The 21,104-nt window shown below is 37.1% G+C and overlaps 1 protein-coding gene across 8 annotated transcripts in view; it reads right to left on the bottom strand.

Annotated features, from left to right (window-relative positions):
- PTGER3 (prostaglandin E receptor 3) overlaps window positions 1-21,104 on the bottom strand; it is a 244,471-nt gene that overhangs the window by 204,943 nt on the left and 18,424 nt on the right. For 7 of the 8 annotated variants that reach the window (XM_023641853.2, XM_005610497.4, XM_070267493.1 and 4 more), the window contains exon 2: window positions 9,270-9,449. In XM_023641853.2, coding sequence (XP_023497621.1) covers window positions 9,270-9,449 — 180 coding nt within the window. Of the gene's footprint in view, window positions 1-3,284; window positions 3,965-9,269; window positions 9,450-21,104 lie in introns of those variants that run through there. The other variant, XM_005610496.4, reaches the window with a different exon arrangement.

The following is a 21,104-nucleotide window of genomic DNA, read 5'->3' as shown; positions in this document are numbered from 1 at the left end:
AAGTGTATGCCTTGCATTCTTACTGAAAGGATCAATCAATAAGTTCATCCTTGCTGTTTTCATTCTAAACAGCGATGCAAAGATGTGGTGTGTGCAGAAGTGTAAATATATATGTGTCTCCATACATGTAACATAACAGAAAGTTACACAACAGAAAGTAACTTGAAGTTACATTCTAACCATTTAGCTTGTTTGTATATAGAAGATTGCGTTTTTCAGGCGGGTTGATGTTTTTTTATTGACTTTTGCATAGTTTCACTTTAAATCTCTTGCGGGGTCAGCACAAGGCAGGACCAAAACAAGCTCTCTGTTGTAAGGCAAAGGCATCATTGGATAATTATAATTTTTTTATTTTAATGGTCCTTTCGGTTTTCACCCGGTTTTGGTGAGGAGCCCATATTGCTCCTCTACTGGTTGGGATGATGTTGTTTCTTTTCCCCTGCATGATGGCAATTTTTCAAAATGAATTCAGCTTCCTATTATAATTCTACCCTGATTGTGTTGATTTACTATTATGGGTGTATAGTGAGATTTCAAGGAATTTTGGCATTCACAGGGAAGTAATTACATTGACTTAGCTCCAGTTTTAGATTTTAGTTTTCTAACCAAACATGGAAACTCGTGAAGTTCCTTGAGTCATAAAGACTCTCTCACAGTGAGAATTCTTAACCTGTGTCCACCAATTTCAAAGATGGCTATGGACAAACGTCAGGAAGGCTGTATAATCTCCAACACTGTCTAAAAATTCTCTGTGCTTTCCGTGAGGAGGGGATGCACACATTTCATCAGATCATCAGAGGGGTCTCTCATTCCAAAGTGATTAAGAGCCAGTGTTCTACCGGGTACCTTCTTGTTAAATCTAATTTTAAAAGACCTCAATTGGTGGTAATGATTTCCAAATTAATTTTTTCCAAAGTTCTTTACAAAATCAGATTCAAATATTATATATATTATATTTGTATATTATATTCAAAGTCTTCTTTTTAAAATTGCATAAGACTATTAGGAATAAGCACAGGTTATCCATAGACCTTTTTTACTTGGCCTCAGAATTTATAATAGACTAAGTACTCTTGTTCCAATTTTTTTTTTTTTTGGTCAGATTTCTGGTTTAAGTCTTTCAACTTCCCACTCCATACAAACCAGAGTTAAGTGTCAGTTATAGAGATCAAGACGAACTCTATCATCAAAACGTCTGGTAGTACTGCTATCCTTGAGTTACTGCAGACACATGAACTCAGAACGGCACAGGCTGATATAGAGATATTTGCCCAAAATTTGACTACCTTTGATAGAAAATCACCTTTCAGATTAAATAAAGCTGCCACAGCTCTGTTACACAGACCAAATATGCAAAAATCCCACTAAAGACAGAGTTTGGCAAATTAGTTCTCACTTACTAAGGCACTCGTCTGGAAGTGTGAAGTTAATTAAGAAGAATTATAACAGACTTTTAAAGATCCTGGGAGAAAGGGACTTGCTCTCCTTAGATCTTTCTGAGAGACATATGACCCTAGGACCTCTCATCAAGAACAAAATAGGGATTGGAGGCATCAATAGAAAGATGATAGTTTCTAAGCAATTGTACCTCCTACTTTGTGAATAGGTTTATGTAATTATGGAAGGGGATCAGTGCCTGTGGTGATCCAGGCATTGTCATAGTGGTAGTGCCACATTTTTGTGCAGTCTGGTGGCACTGGCATTCTAGTGCCCACTGCCTCGGGAAATGCCAGAACAGTGCCTGTCAGGGTCAAAGTCCCACTGATGGCCTTGTCCTACAAACCTCAGACACATAGTGTTTGGTATAGTACATTTGGCAATGTCCGGGAACATTTCTGACTGTCACAGCTAGGGAAGTATTATAGGCATCCAGTGGGTAGAGGCCAGGAAGGCTGAAACAGCCTACCGTGCACAGGGCAGCCCCCACCACAAAGAATGATCTGGCCTAGTGCACCAAGGTGGAGAGATCCAGCCCTAAGGCCATGCCACTTTCGCCCCCTCTGAAAGGTTATGGAAATATGCTCTATTCAACCCAAACTTCTCACAGGGCCACTAGAAGTTAGTCAGTCTGATTGTCTTAAAAATTGTAATTTGGGGCAGAGTGAAGGGAAAAATTATCCTAACTTGCCTTCCCTTCCCAGTTAACACTCATTCCTTTCTCCAAAATACAGATCAACCTCACTTCCTCTGGGAAACTATTTCCTACTTTAGCGTCACCTTCCCTGTAGGCTCATAAACCTCCTCTAATCACAGCTCTGACCAGATTATTTCCTAGTCCTGCACCAGATCAGAAATTCATTGAAAGCAGTATTGTTGTTTTTCAATCCTGTGTCTTGGCACCTACCAGAATGTACATAACAGGTACACAACAATATATGCTGAAGGAAAAAACAAGCCTGGGGGACTGGCTTGGATTCTGAGTGCCCACCTTCCAAACTGGATTTGCTCAAGACTGTGGTAGGTGAGCACAACAGCCCCCAAGGATATCTAAGGATGTCTGACCCCACGTCCTCCAAGGACATGAAACTGGGCAATGTCTCATTTCATGGCATGTAGGTTCCAACATTGTGGTGGATATTTCTGGCCTACCAGAAGGTAGCTATCATGACGTTTACCTGAAATGCTAAAGAGTAAAGACTCTAGAGACCATAAAATCTGGTTGGGAGCCAGGACCTCATAGGAGAAGCCAAGGACAGAGCTCTTCCTAAATTCCTTTTCCAGGAGAAAGGAGGGCAAGCTCAACATGCTTCTTTAAGGAGCTTGGCCTTGCCGTCTGTATTCTACAGACCTTCTCCCTTCACTGAAGAAGGAAGGGATAGAGTGACTGAATGAACACACTGTCTCCTGCAGGAACCGGCTCACGCTGATATCCAGGGACACGTCTGTCGACGGGCCTGACTACAAAACAGGACAAATCTTTTGATGACTGCCTATAATTACACTAGAATCCACAAAAAAGAGGGAGAACTGAGTTTAGAAGAATTGATAAATGTGTTTTTGTATTAAAAACAAAAGATCTTGGATTATAACATAAACAGGTATCATGTTAAAAATGGGAAAAGAGCACCTCTCAAATTAATAACAAATTAATGATAATTTGTACTGTATGTGATTATGGAATATAAAACAAATGATTTAATTGTTCCAGAGACCATGATGCTGTTGCATATTATATTGTGCCATTACTTGGCAAAGCATGTCAAATAGAATTTCAGCAAAATACTTACAATTATAAGTAAAATATTCCTGACATGAGTTGGCATCAGGAAAAAAAGACAGGGACATTTCAGAACATTCAATTTTATTTTCCATTGACAAATACAACATAAATAACATACATTTATAAATATACAGACTAGCTATGACTTGAATGCCATTAAAATTTTGATGTACTTTTCATAGTCTCTTTTAAAATCCTTTGTCTCCACCATATTGAAGACCAGCCTTTAAAATATAATGGAAGATATGTTGAAATATACTCAAGATAACTCCCAAAACATCTTTACGTAGAGGTGACAAAAATATACCTTCCCACTTAACCAAGTGTGCAGGGGCAGGATGCTGAGTAGGAGAGGTGGAGAAATGTATGCTTTCTATACTGCGCATTATGTTATTGATTGAAGTGCCAATGATTTCAGTTCTTACTTAGATACCCCATGTAACTGGTACTCACATTCATTGGTTGCAAACAGATGAAGATAATCAGTGTCTACTTTTAATTTGCTTGCAGAAAGAAATGTTCAACTTTGTGTTACTTGTGCAAAAACATTTGGTAAAAGAAAAGGGAGAAGGTAAAATGTTCATTTATATTTCATGTATATATATGGAAGGAAGCAAGTTTAGCAGTCAGTGATGACCTGCTCTTATGGAGAACAACACTGGCCACTCCTCACTTTGTCCTACTGGTGCTCCAGAGTGTAAAGATAAATGCGCTCCCTTCATCTCTTTGCTTCTGTAGAATGGCCTAAAAGAATGAAGAATTTTTACAGGTTGGAAAATGTATAGGTTCCCCTCCATATCTTTCTCTATGTTCTTACCTCATCCTCCATACCTACGCCACATAGGCATCTTTTCAAAAGTTGAAAGAACATTGAAGTGTATCAGTAAGTCACATGCATTTTTCTCTGCTTAACATTACAGCTTTGATTTTTACAGAAACTGAAAACTATATAAAGAAACTATTTTCAAATAACTATTAAAGTTTGGTGATTGGCTAGATATCTGATTCACTGTAATTAAAAGGCCAAAATATTCTAATTCTAAAGCAAGTGACAAAAGAATTTAAAAGCTGCACATTTGAAAATAACTTTAGAGATGGAATCATCTCCAAAATGCTGAAAAAGCCTGAAAAGGCTGATTTGTTCCTGATGGTCATCTCTTTCCTTCCTCTCTTTACGCCCATAATAAAACTGTTTCATCAAAGCAGATTTATTAAAAAACAGACTCACATCTGTTCCATATATTAGGGCATTAGCATATTAGAAGTATGAAGCCTTTCTCTCGCCTCTTAAGAACGCTCCCAGCTTCACCAATAGTAAATATTTCTGTTACTTTCTCTCTGTTAAAAAATGGCTAAACAGGTTGGAGGCAAGGGGCTGGCAGGAACAGTCTCATTCCTAATGAAGAAATACATGAGTTGGGAGATATTTGGGCTGCTTATGACATAAAATTGATGGATGTAAAACTTCTGAAAAGAAAATAATTTTCATTCTCAATAAAGAAAATGTGTGATATAAATGAATATGGTATATATCTGATTGAATTGTATTTCTATAGAATCAAAATGTACTCAGCTTATGATATTGTAATGTAATGGCTTACAACTCAACTCGTATAAATTATAAGCCTTTAAATAGAATCCTCATTTTAAGAATTATAAAATAGAGAATATATAAAACAAGAATTCTGTGCTCTTTCATTTCTTAAAAGAGTACAGAACAGGGGCGAGTGAGAAAGGAAATGTTAAGTAGCATGTTTTGAAGACATTTCTATCTGACTTGAAAAGTAGTTGTTGATCTCTTTTTGAAAAAATGCCTTAATTCTAGACTTGTTAGAGTCCTTCGTAGATATGTATAGTCTCAGCTTTCTCTTTGTTACTTTGAGGACAAAGTCACCCTGTACTACTCTTTTTACTTTCTTCAGTTTTATTCAAGGTAAACTCAATCAGAAAAGACATTCAGGGAAGACATGTGAAAGATTTTCCTTGATAACCATAGATACAAATTCATCATAAAAGTCAAATCTTTTAGGTGGGAGTAATGCAAATGAATATGAACTTTCACCTGAAATTGGTGTCTAGATAAATGATACCAATACAATAGAGTTTTAATTTAAAAATTTTCCCTAATTCTCTGTTTCATGCTTCATATGTAATCACCACCTGCTAGTTATCTTAGAATACTGACCTGATGGCCAGCTTCTTAACAAATGCGCATGTGAGTTTTAGATTGATTTTCAAATTTTGTAATTTGGCTCTATCACAGCCTGTCTTTTAAAACATCACAGATGTAGGTTACCGCTTATAAGCATTTTATTGCAACTCAAAAAACAGTCCTCTGGACTTAGCCATGGTATTAAATATTCTTCACTTTTAAAATGATGTAATTTGATTCTTTGAACAATTTTGTACATTTATTTAGACCTCAGTTGTAGAGATTTTGAGACACATACAAGCACAAAACCAGCAATAAACAAGCAGCTGTGAAGATTTGGCATGGTTCATGGTCTAAATTTTTTGTATAGGTAAATCATGGAAATTTTAATTATTCCATATTAAGCTTTCAGTATGTTTGTCGCAATAAATATTCAGCAGCCTCTCTGTGTCACTCATCTTCCAGTATCTCTCATATTTCAAGAGAACTTTTGGGGCTAAAGTATGAAAACTAGTAGGCAGTATACGTGCCTAAAATTTCGAAGAACAAAATTTTCCCCTTTTCTGTCTCTGACTCAATCCCAATTCAAAAGAACTAGTCAATGATTGTTGTGGGGAAGATTGAAAGCCGATCACGAATTTGGGGTTAAAACCAACAAAAATATAAACAGTATTAAATAAATTAAAGCCCTAATCCACTTAAAAATCTAATATTAGAATACTGCCACAGATTGACCACCCTTTTAAAATACTGTTTTAGAATTTTTGGTTTGTCTATTATGCAACGCTAGCGTGCTCACAGTGTCTTTTATAGGTAACTTTTACATGAGCTTCTGCAGCTTCTTTCTATAACGTGATTGAGAGATCTTTTATATAATAAAGAAGTGATAAGTAGTGGTAAATTTGCACTTTTTAATTCGTTGTCCTTGAAATCTGGCATGATTAAACACTTATATTTACTTAAAACATCTTGGAATACAGCAGTAGGTAAATTTGGTAAATCTTGAGATAACAAATTTTGTTTTCTTCTTATATTTTTAAGATAGCCACCATACCTATTTTTTTAAAGTAAACTGTTCTCATCAGATAGCATGTCGTCGCTCTCTTCCACGACACAGCATCGCTGTATAAATTCATTGTTTGGAAAATCAGGACTGCTTTGTAAAATCTACTACAACTGGTTTTACACGTATTTCTACATTGCACTCATTTCTTTCCATGTGGTTTCTTGGGTCTCTATTTTCTTTTTTTTATCAATACTGTGAAGTTTAGGAATTGTCATATTTTATGCACGTATTTTTTCCTGCTCAGATATATGCATGGATAAACTAAGTACATGAGAGTGAACTTAACGGCCCATGAACTTCAACTTAGCAATGGACATTCTCTTCTGCAATGACCAGATGTGCACTTCCTAAGGGCACCAGGGCCTCTGAACGACGTCTCTGAAATCTAACCTGCACTACCATCCAAAGGCTGAGACCATTTGGGATTCACATTTCTTAACAGGGTTTCCCTGTACTAACAAATGGCTGCCTAGAAAACAAAACACACACCATTTACATAATTCTCCTTTTTCTACCTCCTTTTCAAGCTTATTCAAAAACTGCCACTCATCCACTCCTACCATGTATCCCTGGGCAGGAATTAATCTTGAGGTTAAGGATAAGTTTCAGGCTGTTTTGTCTTTACGTACTTCTGTAGTTTGATGAAAAGTGGTATTTCTTTGACAGTAATCTCCATTACCATTTGGAAATATCAGTTCCTTAAATTATTAATACAAAGAAAGCACTTTGTTGTGCAGCAATATGACACTACATGTTTGAAGATAAATGCCAATTTCCGTAATGAAATAAGGAGAGATTATTCACTTTATCAGCTTGATGGACTGTGGCAACGTGAAGCACGTCAACCACATGGCGGGTGCCTCACTGATGTGCACTTGATTCTGGCCGACGTTTATTCATTCACTCACTGGACAAGTATTTAGAGAACACTTTCTCGATTCCAAGTGCTGTACTAGGTGCTGGAAAGAATAACCCCACCACCCTCACAGCACCGGAATCCACACTGTGTGTGTGCCTATCTGATTATAATCGAGGGGCAGAGGCCCACTCAAGAGGTAAAGCCTCTTTATTATAATAGTCATTTAAATGCACTTTTTTCCTGACAAAAAGTAGGTAGTTTTGTGTCATCACCCATGAGGGGATCTGTGGGATAACTCAATTCTATGACATAGAGAGATTTAAGAATGAAGTTTTAGGCTGGTTATTTATCACCATTTTTTCCAAAACCTAGACTAGCAGAACCATCATGAATTATATAAGCAGTCCAGCAGATCTGGTCTTCTCACTCAATTTGATGTGGCCGTTTAAAGCTTCTTTCCGATTGACCTACGCTGGTGTGCTCATTAACCCAACAGATATATTGTACCTCTTAAAATTAATTCCTCCCTAAATGCCTGCTAAACACAAAGAAAAATCTAGTTACACTAAAGACATATAAATAAGTCTCAAGTTTTTTTAAAACTAGGAAAGCAATAAAGAAAACTGCAAATTAAGATCTTTACGAGAAAAAGTTAACGAGTTTATAAAACGAATGCTCTAAAGAATATGAAGAGCATTTTGTCTAGGTAGGTCTAACTTAAAAGACTGTTGTGTTTGTTGGGGATATTTTTTCTAAAGTGCAGTTCTCAAAACTTAATGTACTGACATACTTGTGTCACAAAGATATCAAGCTTAGCTATCAAGGTTTGCATACATATAGACTATAAGAAAAACATTTTAATAATAAATAGATAGAGCAACTTTGAAGAGAGGGCAGAGAAAGTGCTGGGAGCAGGTCAATATTATTAATTTTCTTATTCTATAAATAGGCCAAGCTATGGAAATTCTTCATGGAAACTTCAAAATATTTTTTGCTCTTAGAATGAGTTAGTATTTATATATCCAAAAGATTGGAAAATACTTTTGGTGGAAAAGTCAGGGAAGATAATTAACCAGCATATCCATATTTAGTGCTCAAATCAGTCCTTAAATAGCATTTTGAAAAATCACTTCACTGAATCTCAAGGTCAATTTCATGAATCTTCTGCAACTTTGTACGAATTAAAAAATGTATTCAAAAGGAAGAACATTCAGCAATTTGGATAGGTACAAATCCTGCCATATTTGAAATAAATGGAATTGACTGTTAGTCAGATAATGAGTAACCTAATTACCAAGCGAACCAAACTTAAACTTTGTAAGATTAACAGGTAATTTAAATATTCTGTGATATATAAATAACATCAGTACCAACGAATATTCTGGGTACATTATATATTTTTTAATCCTAATTCAACTTTTTAAAAAATGTAAGGGGAAAAAGAGTGACACAGAGAGTAAGAGAGAGAAAGAGAACACAGAAGACCAAGGTCTCTTAACAAAAACAAACCATTGCCTTATCTTCGATGATCTATGCATTAAATCCCCTGTGTAGTCAGCATACTGGGACATTAACCATCCCCACCCACCCCACCACAGACCAAGACCATTTATAAAACATCTCAAAACTAATCACTTATTCTGCCAGAAATGAGAGAGACTCAAAAACACTAGACCATTATTAATATATTTTCCTTTGTTTGTGTTTCAATACTTTTGGCACATAGGGGATTGCTATGCTTCTGAGACCATTTAGCCTTATATTAAAAATTCTCCTTCAATGTATAAACAGTGGCATGCCAGAGATGCCTAAATTCACAGTAAGGTTTAGGGCTGTTTGTTGCCCAAAGCTGTGAACATGCAAGTTGATTACGTGTTCTCTTTCATGCTCCTATCTGTATTATTTCATTGGATAATGAGATAGGCTGCCCTTTCTGTCCATCATTAGAGCAGCTGGAGACAGCATTTGCTACCTGGCAAAACTTTCGAAGAAGGATCTTTCTTAGCAGCAGATAAACCCAGGGATCCAAGATCTGGTTCAGTGACGCCAGGCGAACAGCTATTAAGAAGAAGTTGCATTCTTTCTGCTTCTCTGTGTGCATCTTGCAGTGCTCAACTGATGTCTGATTGAAGATCATTTTCAACATCATAATCTAAGGAAGAGGGGCAAAGAATTGTTCCAAAGATTAGCAAGGTCATATGCATCTCTTCGACACAGTACTTTGCACACTGTCAGTTTACAATAAATTGGTGGTTGGATGGAAATGATTAATTCAAGCAACACTTGTACTCACAGAACACAGCCCTGAACTATATAAGACATTTCTACCGATTTCCCCACATTTTTGCCTATTCGACATGATGCAGTTTTTTAAAAAGTGCATGTTCTCAGGCTCTTGGTCCTTGGGATTTAGTAAGTTTGAAAATACATCTCAAAATTGGCCAAAGTCATCTGTCTTGCTGCAGAAAACACTAATAGGTCAACCCACAAATGAGAGCCAACACTTCAACAAAATCAAAACATATTTAATCTTAAACTTCAGTAGTTCTAACTGAAAAAAATTACGAAAGAAAAAGTAAAAGTGAGAAGAGGAAAATAATATTATTTACATAATTAATATATCCGTTTATAGATATAATTTATATATATAATTCATTATATATAATTTATATAATTAATAAATAATGCTAATAATTAGCATTTTCTGAATCCTTACAATTTGCCAGGCACTAGGTCAAGTTCTTCATATGCATTTAAGAAAGAATATAAGAGGGGCTGCCCTGGTGGCGCAGTGGTTGGGTTCGCACGTTTCGCCCCGGCAGCCCGGGGTTTGCCGGGTCAAATCCCAGGTGCAGACATGGCACCGCTTGGCAAAAGCGATGCTGTGGTAGGCGTCCCACGTATAAAGTAGAGGAAGATGGGCGTGGATGTTAGCTCAGAGCCAGTCTTCCTCAGCAAAAAGAGGCGGTTTGGCAGTAGTTAGCTCAGGGCTAATCTTCCCCGCCCCCCCCCAAAAAAGAAAGAAAGAACATAAGATAGATATTATTGCCATCTCCCTTTTACAGTTGTAGAAAACAAGGTTTAACGATTTTAAATGGCTGAGCCAGACTTAAACCCAGGTTCACTAACATCACGTGACATGATATTTTATTTTTTTGTCTCTCCCTCCCTGCTAACCCCCCCCCCCCCCACACACACACACACGCTAGAATGTAAACTCCATGAGGGCAGGATTTGGGGCTTTTTTTCCCCACTAGTATATTCTCAGTACCTAGGCTAATATTTAGCAAATGGAACTCAATAAATATTTGTGAATGAATATATTATGACACACATATGAATATAATATTTTATGGCATACATAATATAAATATATTTATATTTGAATGAATAAATATCTGTGACTTCCACAGAAGAGAAAAAAATGAAGGTTCATGTGCATCTGAAAAGGTATTGAAGCTCATTAATCATCGGAAAAATGAAAATTATGACAAAATATGAAACCATTTTGTACCCACTAGTTCGACAAGAATGAAGAAACGTGACTTTTCCAAATGTTAGTGAGGATGTGGAGCAATGAGGACTCTTTTAGTGGGAGTGTGAACTGGAGCAATCAGCCACCTTGGAAAACCACTGGGCATGATTTGCTCCGCTCCCCCCCAGCTCCCTCCCTCCTCCTAAGAATATACAATCCTCAATTCCTACACCAGGAGTTGTGTATATACCTGTTCATCACAGCATTGTTCACAGTAGCAAAAAAAGCAGGACCATCCCAAACATGGTTCACATTGGAAAGCAAAAGAAGGTGCTGACTTTATAGCTGGCTCCTAAATTCGTTTCTCTACATGCATGGCTATTAAGCACTCGAAGTGTGGATGGAGCAAATTGAGATGTTGGAGTATGTAATAATTATATAATGAAATGATAATTTTTTATATGTTGTGTTAAATAAAATATATTTTTAAAATTAACATCACTTGTTTCTTTTTACTTTTTAAAAAATACCGTTACTAAAAAATACAAACTTATCTATGCGGCTTGCATTTGTTGCTCCCAGTACATTTCTATTGAACCCAATGTCTCTCTGGAGTCCCACATTTATTCGGATACTCTGTCCTCAGGTCACATATCTCAATTCAAGTCAAAAGCCCTGAGCGTCCAAAATACCCTCAAACCACAAACCTACAATCCCAGCAATGGCTCTTTCATTCTCACACAGTCACCCTGGCTCAAGGCAGCACAGCCATCTCTGAATCTTTCTTTCGCCTCATCCTCTGCAATGCCCTTTGCTCTTGTTCCAATCTCACCCTAGTTCAGTTCTTTCTCTCATCTGAATCATAGCAATAACAGACATGCAGATGGTAAAGGCCAATACACCACAGACCCACCATCCTAAATCCCAGCTCTGATCAAACCCCCACCAGCTACAGAAACTTCAACGTGGTCTAACTGGGCAGAGTTGAGTCACAAGTCATTCCTAAACCAATCACTGGCAAAGGAGTTGGAAATTTCCAGTTTGGCTTACAGGACAAACCCATGGTCCTTGACCAAATTACCACCTAATACCTGAACAAAATTACGATTCTATAACCAAAAAGAAGGGAATGGGTAGTCAACCATCAGATAGCCACATATTCTGGCTCTGTAATTTCTTCCAAAGGTTTTTTTTTCCAAGGGATTTATTCAATAAAAGCAAAAAACAGCTATATGAATAAGTGAATGTTCAACGAAGCATTATCTATTTTAGTAAGAAAATGTAAGCATATAACTCTCTAATATCAGTAGTAAAGCTTAATAAAATATGGCTTGTCTGCATAATAGTATATACAGCAATTGAGTGAAAAGAACAGAATATAAGATAGTACTATGTGTACAAAGGTATATTGTTATTACAATTAAAGGATATAAAATACATAGACTTGTGGAAGGCAATGGAATTATTAGTATTAAGCAATAATTTACTATTAGTCATCAAATTATTTTAAAAATTTTATGTACATTAAAACATTTCAAATAATTTAGGAAAGTCTTTTATTTAAAGGAAGTTGATGATTATTCCCTTCATTAATAAATATGAATTTTTATACACCAAATTTATTTAAAATAAATATAGTTATCTTGATATCTTCTGAGGCTGGCTCATAGTCCTCTGAACAGACCACTACCTCCCACTGGGGCCCCGAGGGATATCCATGTCCCAGTCCCTAGAACGTGTGAATATGGCATCTCACATGGCCAAAAGGGCTTCACATATGTGACTAATATTAAGAGGCTTTCGATGAGAGATTCTCCTGAATTATCTGGGTGGGCTCAATGTAATCACACGGGTCCTTAAAATCTGAAAATCTTGTCCAGCTGTGGTCAGAAGTCAGAGAGGTGCCATGCTGCTGGTTTTGAAGATGGAGGAAGGAAGCCATGAATTAAGGAATGTAGATGGCCTCTAGAAACTGAAAAAACCAAGGAAACGAGTCTCGGATTCTCCTCAGAGACTCCAGAAAGAAGCTGCTGGCACCTTGACATTAGCCCAGTGAGACCCATGTCAGGCTTCTGACCTACAGAACTGTAAGAGAAATTAGTGTTGTTTTAAGCCACAAAGTGAGTAGTATTTTGTTAGCGAGCTAAAGTAGAAAACTGATCCATCCACAGAATGAGCTCCCAACAAACGTGGAGAGGTGATGGGGCAGTACGAACTTGAAAACGATTTATTCTCCCTCACAGATAGGACATCCTAGGTAGTTTGCTTACCTTGTTCGCTTTCTTAAGGAACATTTAATATAAATGAGGTAAAAGAAAACTTCATCTTAACTCCTGTCCAAATTATCTCAATTTCTACATTCGCAACATGTACAAATAAATTCGATATTCTCGTGACATCAGTTAGATTTCAGTGTCTTTGACTAAAAAGTATAAAATCGTATTTTCAATTCAGTTGCCTTTAGGAAAAAACATGCACCGATTAATTCTCTTTTCTTCTTTTTATAAACTATTAGAAAGGTTTTATCTAGCTCTTTCAGGCCCTCGCCTCATCGAATAATTACATATATTCGACTACTTACCATCTTCCAGGAAGTGTTCTGAGCTTGGTCTACAAGCATCCAAAAATGCATTTAAGTAAGATTTTAATTTTCTTTTGAATCTCTCCAACTTTTTATAATCAGGAAAAATCACAAAACTATTTATAAAATGGGATTTCAGTCATTTTACACAGTTCTCTTTGATTATTTTAAAATTAATCTTGATGAAGTTAATGATTTAAAATTATTTTTATTAGGCTAAGACAGGTTTCATATGTTGTACATTGGTTAGTCCACTGTAATTTCCGCAATTTACTATTGACAATGCAGTGATGATGAAATTATGAAATCATGCTCTGTAAGCAATAGCTGGCCCATGGGGAGAGATGCTCTAGCTTTTCCCAGAAATCATGAGATGTGCAATATGAAGATAAGTGGAATTAGAGGCAGTGAGCATGACATTGCCATTTCCAAATGGCAGCAGAGATGGAAGTAGGACTCCAAATTCTTCGCCAAATTTTGAACGCAAATCCAAGTTAGCATCCATCTGTTGACTTCCTCATATTTAAGGAGCTAAACAGTGATTATGATTTTGCAAATATTTTTTTAGATGTTCAGACTTTGGGAGAAAACCTTTGGTATGGATATGTAGATTTCTCGTAGAATTGATTATTCCTATTAGTCTAATTCTACTCCTTATACAAGGGAGAAGGGACAAACAAGAACAGGATGCTCGGTCAGCATGGAGGCTATCTTTTTAGCAAAAGCACATATACTCCGCACGATTCCTCCTTCTGAACACTCATGTGACGATCTGGTCAAGGGAACAGGGAGACCAATTCATTGAACAAGTTCCATGTGACTCTCCCCAGCCTCCTGCCTCTCTGATTATCAGCACGAATGGAGAGTTCTTTGTGCACCTATGATCACCTAGAACACAAGTATATCAGTGACCCCTAAACTCTCCATCCCTGCCTGGCATCAAAGGCGATTACCCTACTCCATCCCAAAGGAAAAAGATGCTTTGTCCCTGCCCTAGAGATAACGATCTTTTAAATGTGCAAACCACCAACTGGTTAGACTGTTTTAATATTCTACATTTGGATTTGATTTTACTGTAGCAGGATTTATAACTACATATTTAAAAATCTTCATTACTTCCCTTCTTGGCTCAAAAGTGCCTCGGGTTATAGGTTATAAATGTCTACTGAAGGTGATAAATAAGTAAACCCAGAAAAATTAATTTGTAGGCGAGAGAATGAAATTGATACTTCCCTTAGGCTCCATCATGTGGCTTTTACGCATTTCCGGTTTAGTCCTAATGTAAGTGTGTAAGAGAACGTCCCTCAGAGCCGGTTTTTATCTATGATGTGTGGTTTCCCATAATCCTCTGTTGTTAGGCCGTGGCAGAATAACCTGCTCTACTGGAAATTCCCTCAATAGTTTGACAAATGTACTATGTTAGAATACACTGAAACCAGTCTGGGCCCTTTGAACCACTTAATTACATAATTTGAAGGATTGTCATGAGAAGAAGCTTCACCGTGGATTTAAGAAATAGTTGAGGTCTTTCCAGTCTGGTTACAATTCTGTTCTCAGATTGCCAAACATCTCAGTATTCTAGACTCTTCTGTCACAGAAGCTCCTCCTGCCTTATCTGAAAACTTTGGAAATGAACAGCTTGCAAATGTTTTTTAAAAGTTACTAGAAATTGTGTTATTTCATTTTTACTATTACATAATTTTATGAAGTTTTTCGAAACAACAATGGACTAAGAATCAGGAGTAAATTCTACTGCTGGCTCTGCCACCATTTATGACTTTAGCAAATCATTTACTCCCTGCTTTGTTAAACTAACTAGTAGAAAGGGACTGGAGGGCGTCTCGCATCTACTTCTGTGGTTAGGTTTTTTATGATGAATTCTGTGGCAAAGCTGGAAAATGAATAAGGGTTTAATTGGAAAAAGAAAAGAAACTAAAGATAAAAGGTATAGAATGAAAGACAAAACTCCTTGTATGGAAAACCCCTAATGTTTCTCTTGGTGAATAGAAGAGAGAGGAGAATTACAAAGGGAGAAATTGGACAGTGAAAGATGACAAGGGACGAGATTCATGCAGCATTCGGGGAAAAGCTTTTAGAAGCAGCTGACTTAGGCAAACTCATTGACCAAGAGCTAAGGACCTGCCATAAACCTGACTCATCTCAGCTTCTAGTTTGGGGAGCAGTTGCGTAACTTTGGATCTTATTTCTCCCTTCTCTAAAACCTGATTAATACATGCTTACCGAATATCTTCTCCATCTAGTAGTGCAGTTGCAAAAATTAAAATGCGATAAGAATAATTAACGCCCTCAATTTACACAGCATACCTCTTCCCAAGCCCCAGGCCATCACACTATTGCATATGTTTCCAGAAGAGATGGTTTTAACTCTCAGAGACAGGAACACAGTGGATGCTTAGGGGAATACTGCAAGGAAATGAATGTGTTCTCTATAATGCTGCTTTTCTTAAATTTCCACCTAACAAAGTGGTTTCAAAAAAAAAAAGAAACCCTCAAATTTGCAGTGTATAAATGTTTGGTAATGCAGAACCATTATCAATCACTAGAGAAGGGAACTCAAAATTGTAAGGAAGCCTGCAGCCTACGCCACTTTATTTGGCACCTAAGAATCTCTCCTTTCAGTTAGTTTAAATTGTAAATTCTGTGTGATTTGGCTCAGGATAGCTCGGTACATATGTATGTCTAGATAAATATTTATCTTTCTATTAGAACAGTAAAAAAAAGTCGGTAACTAAGTAAATATTCAAATTCTGGCTCAAAGGAGGAAAGCAAAATAAAGTCAAAGAAAGTATTCATTCCTTGGATGGTAGATGATGGATGAGCTTTGTGATACACATGTCGGAAGAGGTACCTTTATTATATTTCAAACCTTTGTATCTTAGGTGTCAAGAGAAAGTCTAGACCATATGTCTTTGTCAAGGTTTAAAGGACATTCATCCTTGAAAATGCCAAGATTCAAGTTAGTTTTTTTTTCTGCCAAAATATAGTTTCATTTAAACCCAAAATGCTCATCCTACTGTTATCCACTCTGAGAACCACAGTATTAGTAACAATTAAGAGCTGCCAAATGGTTAAGGAAGGAATCAGAGATGTGGACCAAGTTTTATGTGCAGGGACATTCACCTCAATATAAAAGAACATTAAAAAACTTACATGACCAAGAACAGGGTACTGCTTAAATTATGGAACATCCACTGATTTGCATAATATATGTGTGATATGCATAACATAGATGTATTCCAATGCTACCATTAAAAAACAGATTTTTGAAAAATATTTAATAACAAGGAAAAACATCCATGATGTGAAAAGTAAAAGAGAATGTTTATTACATAGTATAATCCAATTAAAAAAACAACTGTGTATATATTTAGAACAATACCAGAAGCAGTTAACTTTGGGTGGCAGTTAGGGTGATTTCCAATTTCTTCTTTATATTTTTCTTTGTTTTCCAAACTCTCCAAAATAAACATGTTATTTTCACACTTAGAAAAGAGGCATAAAGTCTAAAGTAACTGGAAGCTTAGATATAAACAATAACCTATTAAATAATTTATTGGTAAAATATTAGTGTCACAATCCATCCTAGAACCATCATGTGGTTATTTTAGCTTGAATTCCTAGGTAGTCAATGTGTGCATAATTTAACAACTAATAAGTAAACAGTCTGACACTGTATAATTGATCAAAACGTGTAACTTAATCATCAAATTCATTATGGCCTGTTAAAGGGAATGTGACGTTTAGTGGTAAATTACTGGCCTCTGTGATCTCATGGACAGTACAGCCACGACATGCAAAATAATCCCTTCCTGTGCTGGTATCCAATGCAGGCCAATGATTGCGGTTCTGATCAATATGATAAATTCTTATTTAAGTTGGTCTCATGTCCAAATGACGCGCTCTTTTGGATCTTGCTGTGGGAGGACTTCACTTCACAGGGGGATCCGAACAGAACATCTTGTACTTGTGATGGACACCGGGTGAATGTGGGCAGATTGGCATCTCTTTGAAGTCGTGGTCCTCACACTTATCTCACTCCCAGTTAGCACTTCTGTCTCTTACATTCACCACAGCGCCTATTTCACACATTCTCCACTGTCCTAATTCACTTCACAGAGGAAACAAGCTGTTGAGGGGAGCTCTCACCTTCTTACCACCAAGTTCAGCATCTGCAGCTCCTTTCCACTTCCATCCACCCGTTCCTCCTTCCCTCTTGTTCAAACAGAGGAGGTGTCTTCTATCTGTGTCCTGGATCCTAGCCACCATGAATGTCAGAGGCCTTATTTTCTCAATTATCTCCTTCCTCTTTTATCTTTAACTTTTGGCTTTTCCTCATTATCTTTTCAACATAATAAATTTCTCCTGCCTTGAGAAAATGAAACCTTCTGTGGAATTCTCAGCTCCCTACATATACTGCTCCAGAAGTTACAGTTGAATTTTTCAAAAGAGTTGTCTATCCTCCTTATCTTCAAATTTCTTTCCTTTTTTTTTTTTTTTTCCTTTTTCTCCCCGAAGCCCCCTGGTACATAGTTGTATATTCTTCATTGTGGGTCCCTCTATTTGTGGTATGTGGGACACTGCCTCAGCGTGGTCTGATGAGCAGTGCCACGTCCGCGACCAGGATTCGAACCAACGAAACACTGGGCCGCCTGCAGCGGAGCGCGCGAACTTAACCACTCGGCCACGGGGCCAGCCCCTCAAATTTATTTCTAAACCTGCTGTAGCCTGGCCTTAGTGCCCACAAATCCTCGGGAAGGGCTGTTCCTAAGGCCATACACAAGGTTTTGAAATCTATTGGATACTCACCAGTCTTTCTTGAAACATTCTCTTCGCTAAGATTCAGGTTGCCATTTTCTACACATTTCCAAATATTCAAGTTGCCATTTGTTCTAATTTTCTTACTAACTCTCCCACTACCTCTCTGAGTGCTCCTTTGCGACTCCTGCTTCTCTAGCCATCCTGAAAATGCTAGTATTTTTGAGCCCTATCTCAAATAATGGACGTAGCCTCCCCTTCTTGCTGCGCTTAAACTCACTGGGTGACCTCTTCCACCCCGATGACTTCAAAACCCATCCTTGTGCTATAGGGCTATACATCTTCTCTGAGCTCTAGACTGATCAATCCAGATGCCTACAGCACAGCTCTGTCTAGACGTCTCACACCAAATTCAACAGGTTCAAAACTGAAATCATTGTCTTCTTCAAAGCCGCTTCTCCACTAATCTTCCCTATCTCAGTGAACCCAGTTCCCTAAAACAGAAAACTAAGTAATCCTTGATTCATTTCTCTCTCTGTGTGTCTTTCTCTGTCTCTCTGGTTTCTCTCCCCAATCCACTTCATAAGCCATATTTCTTACATCCAATCAATCAGGAAGTCTCCAACTAACTTCTTAATAATTTTTTAATCTATCACTTCTCTTATCTCCACTCCCATTGACCCTAAACCCTGACTGCCATCTTCTCTTTTCTGAACTACCACAATAGTCTATTACATGATTCATTAGCCTCCATTCTGGGTCCCTCTACGCCGCTTTCAAAGGATGCTCCTAAAATGAAAAGTTGACTGTTATTCCACTTTGAAAAGCTTTTCAGTATCTTTTCACCATCATGAATGTAAGTCTAAACCCTTGAAATGGACATTCAAGGGCTATCATCACCTGGCCCCTATTGGGCTCTCTAGCCTAAATTCTTATTGTTCTTTACTCTCACATCTACATTCCGATCACTTTGAACTTCGAGTTCTTTTAAAGGGCCAGTTCTTCTTGCTTCTGGACTTTTATAAATGTGGACGTTTAGATCTTGTAACTCTCATTCTCCTCTTCTTCACTTGACTAATTCCAACTTATTTTTTGTGTGGACTTGAAACATCAATTTATCTGGGATTTCCCTTGCCAAAAGGCTACTAGAGAAGTCTCAATACGTACTCCCAAAATTCTTTGCTTCCTTGATCATCCCTAAACATTTTATATTACTTCTTGTTTTTAATTTTCAGTCTCTCCTAATAGATGAAATTTGTTACAAGAGTAGGGATTATTTCTATCCTTTCAGGTACATCTCAAGAAAGACCTAGCTTGGAATATATTACATTATAGATTTAGAAATACTTTTGAATTAACGAATGAATGAATGATAGGAAGAATACAGTGTATTCTACTCCTTTAGGGGTAACAGATTCTAGAGTTTTCACTTAATGGACAAATCGAATAATATTTATGCCTATTCAATACTGGTCTCTTTTCTTCCCTGTTATTATAATTAGCTAGGATGACAGCTTCAATTTAGGTACTAATAGACATTAAGCACATCTTCTTATCATTCATGATTTTAAGGAGAATGTTCATAGATATACCACTAACTGGAAGAAAGAAGCTAGAGAGTTGGGTTGTAGAAGTTACTGGAGGAGCAAATATTTAAAATAAAACATACTGAATTTATAAGAAAGGAAGAATTCCTATTGTATATTTATTTAATAACTTTTTAAAAAATGTAGCTCAAGACAAAAACCAAAGAAAATATGCATATCAACATAGTCTGTAATAAAGATACTCTCAAATTTATAATACAAAGTAAGAAAAAAATCCTTTTATTTTTATAAAAGTGTTACATATGAGTCTAGTGCTCCTTGCTTGTAGAATTCTTGCCCACAAATATGAGATCATATCTTATATTATAATAAGTATTTAAAATACCCCTCAATGTCTAACAGATGACACATCAGTAACAGTTTAATTTACTTTCAAAATTCCTTGCCAATGTTAGGCTTCTAGTCAGTATTGGCATAGGAATTTCTTAAGATTATATTAATTCATTTTCTTTTTCCCAACACAAAACACACCCTCATAGAATTTACCAGCTTTCTTTATAGTTAACTCTTGTTCTGTTGACTGTAAATAGGGGCTAGGTAATTGGGCAATGCCAGATCCACAACTTGAGGGATGAAAGGTGCCCACAATGGCATCATTTTTTCTTTGACATTAAGAACTTTCTGTGATTTCCTGTCATAACAGGAAGCGCAGTCTCCTGTGCCTCACCCTTTCTAAAGAGAACTGTGTAAACTGGGTTTAACCTGCACTTTTAGTGCTGGGCTTTTGTGAACGGGAAAGTTGCGGCCGAACTTTTCTGGTGACTCTCTCTCCTTTGGGGAACCAAGTAGCGGCACTGAAGACATTGATCTCTGCAACACACTCACCTCCCAGGTTGGCTGTGTTAATGGTATATTGTACACTGTAAAATACTCAAGAGTCCCTGACTTACAGTAGGTAGTATGTAAGTATTAGTTGTTTTTCTTTTTGTTATTATTATTCTTCAAATGTTAAGCATAATAAAAGGAAGCATAAAAGGTCCCTCACTGTCACCTCCTAAGTCTATGAATTCCAGCTGGGAAGAATGTGGCTGTGACATCTCACGGAACGGTAACGTGTTGTGTCCAGTAGGGGCACAGGTCCCTTTGCACCCCATCATCCATTGAGGTTTCTGTAGCCGCCTGTGCTACATCTTCACTTCTGCCACGCACTCCATAGACGGCAGGCAAACACCACCAAGTGCCACGTGACGTTTACATTACAAATGATAAACTTTATTCTTCAAAATGCACTTCTGAAAAAATCTTGCTTTTCATTGTCAGGAAATCAGACTTTACCAAATCACTTAAATTATAGTTAGCGCTTAGAATTTGTACCAGGTTTGAGGGAAGTTTGAAGATTAAATTCGCGTTATATGTGATGCAGGAAAA

This window comes from Equus caballus, chromosome 5 (genome assembly GCF_041296265.1).
Source record: "Equus caballus isolate H_3958 breed thoroughbred chromosome 5, TB-T2T, whole genome shotgun sequence".
Classification (NCBI taxonomy): domain Eukaryota; kingdom Metazoa; phylum Chordata; class Mammalia; order Perissodactyla; family Equidae; genus Equus; species Equus caballus.
Note: the sequence above shows the minus strand (reverse complement) of the source record. Positions and strands in the feature narration are given on the sequence as shown.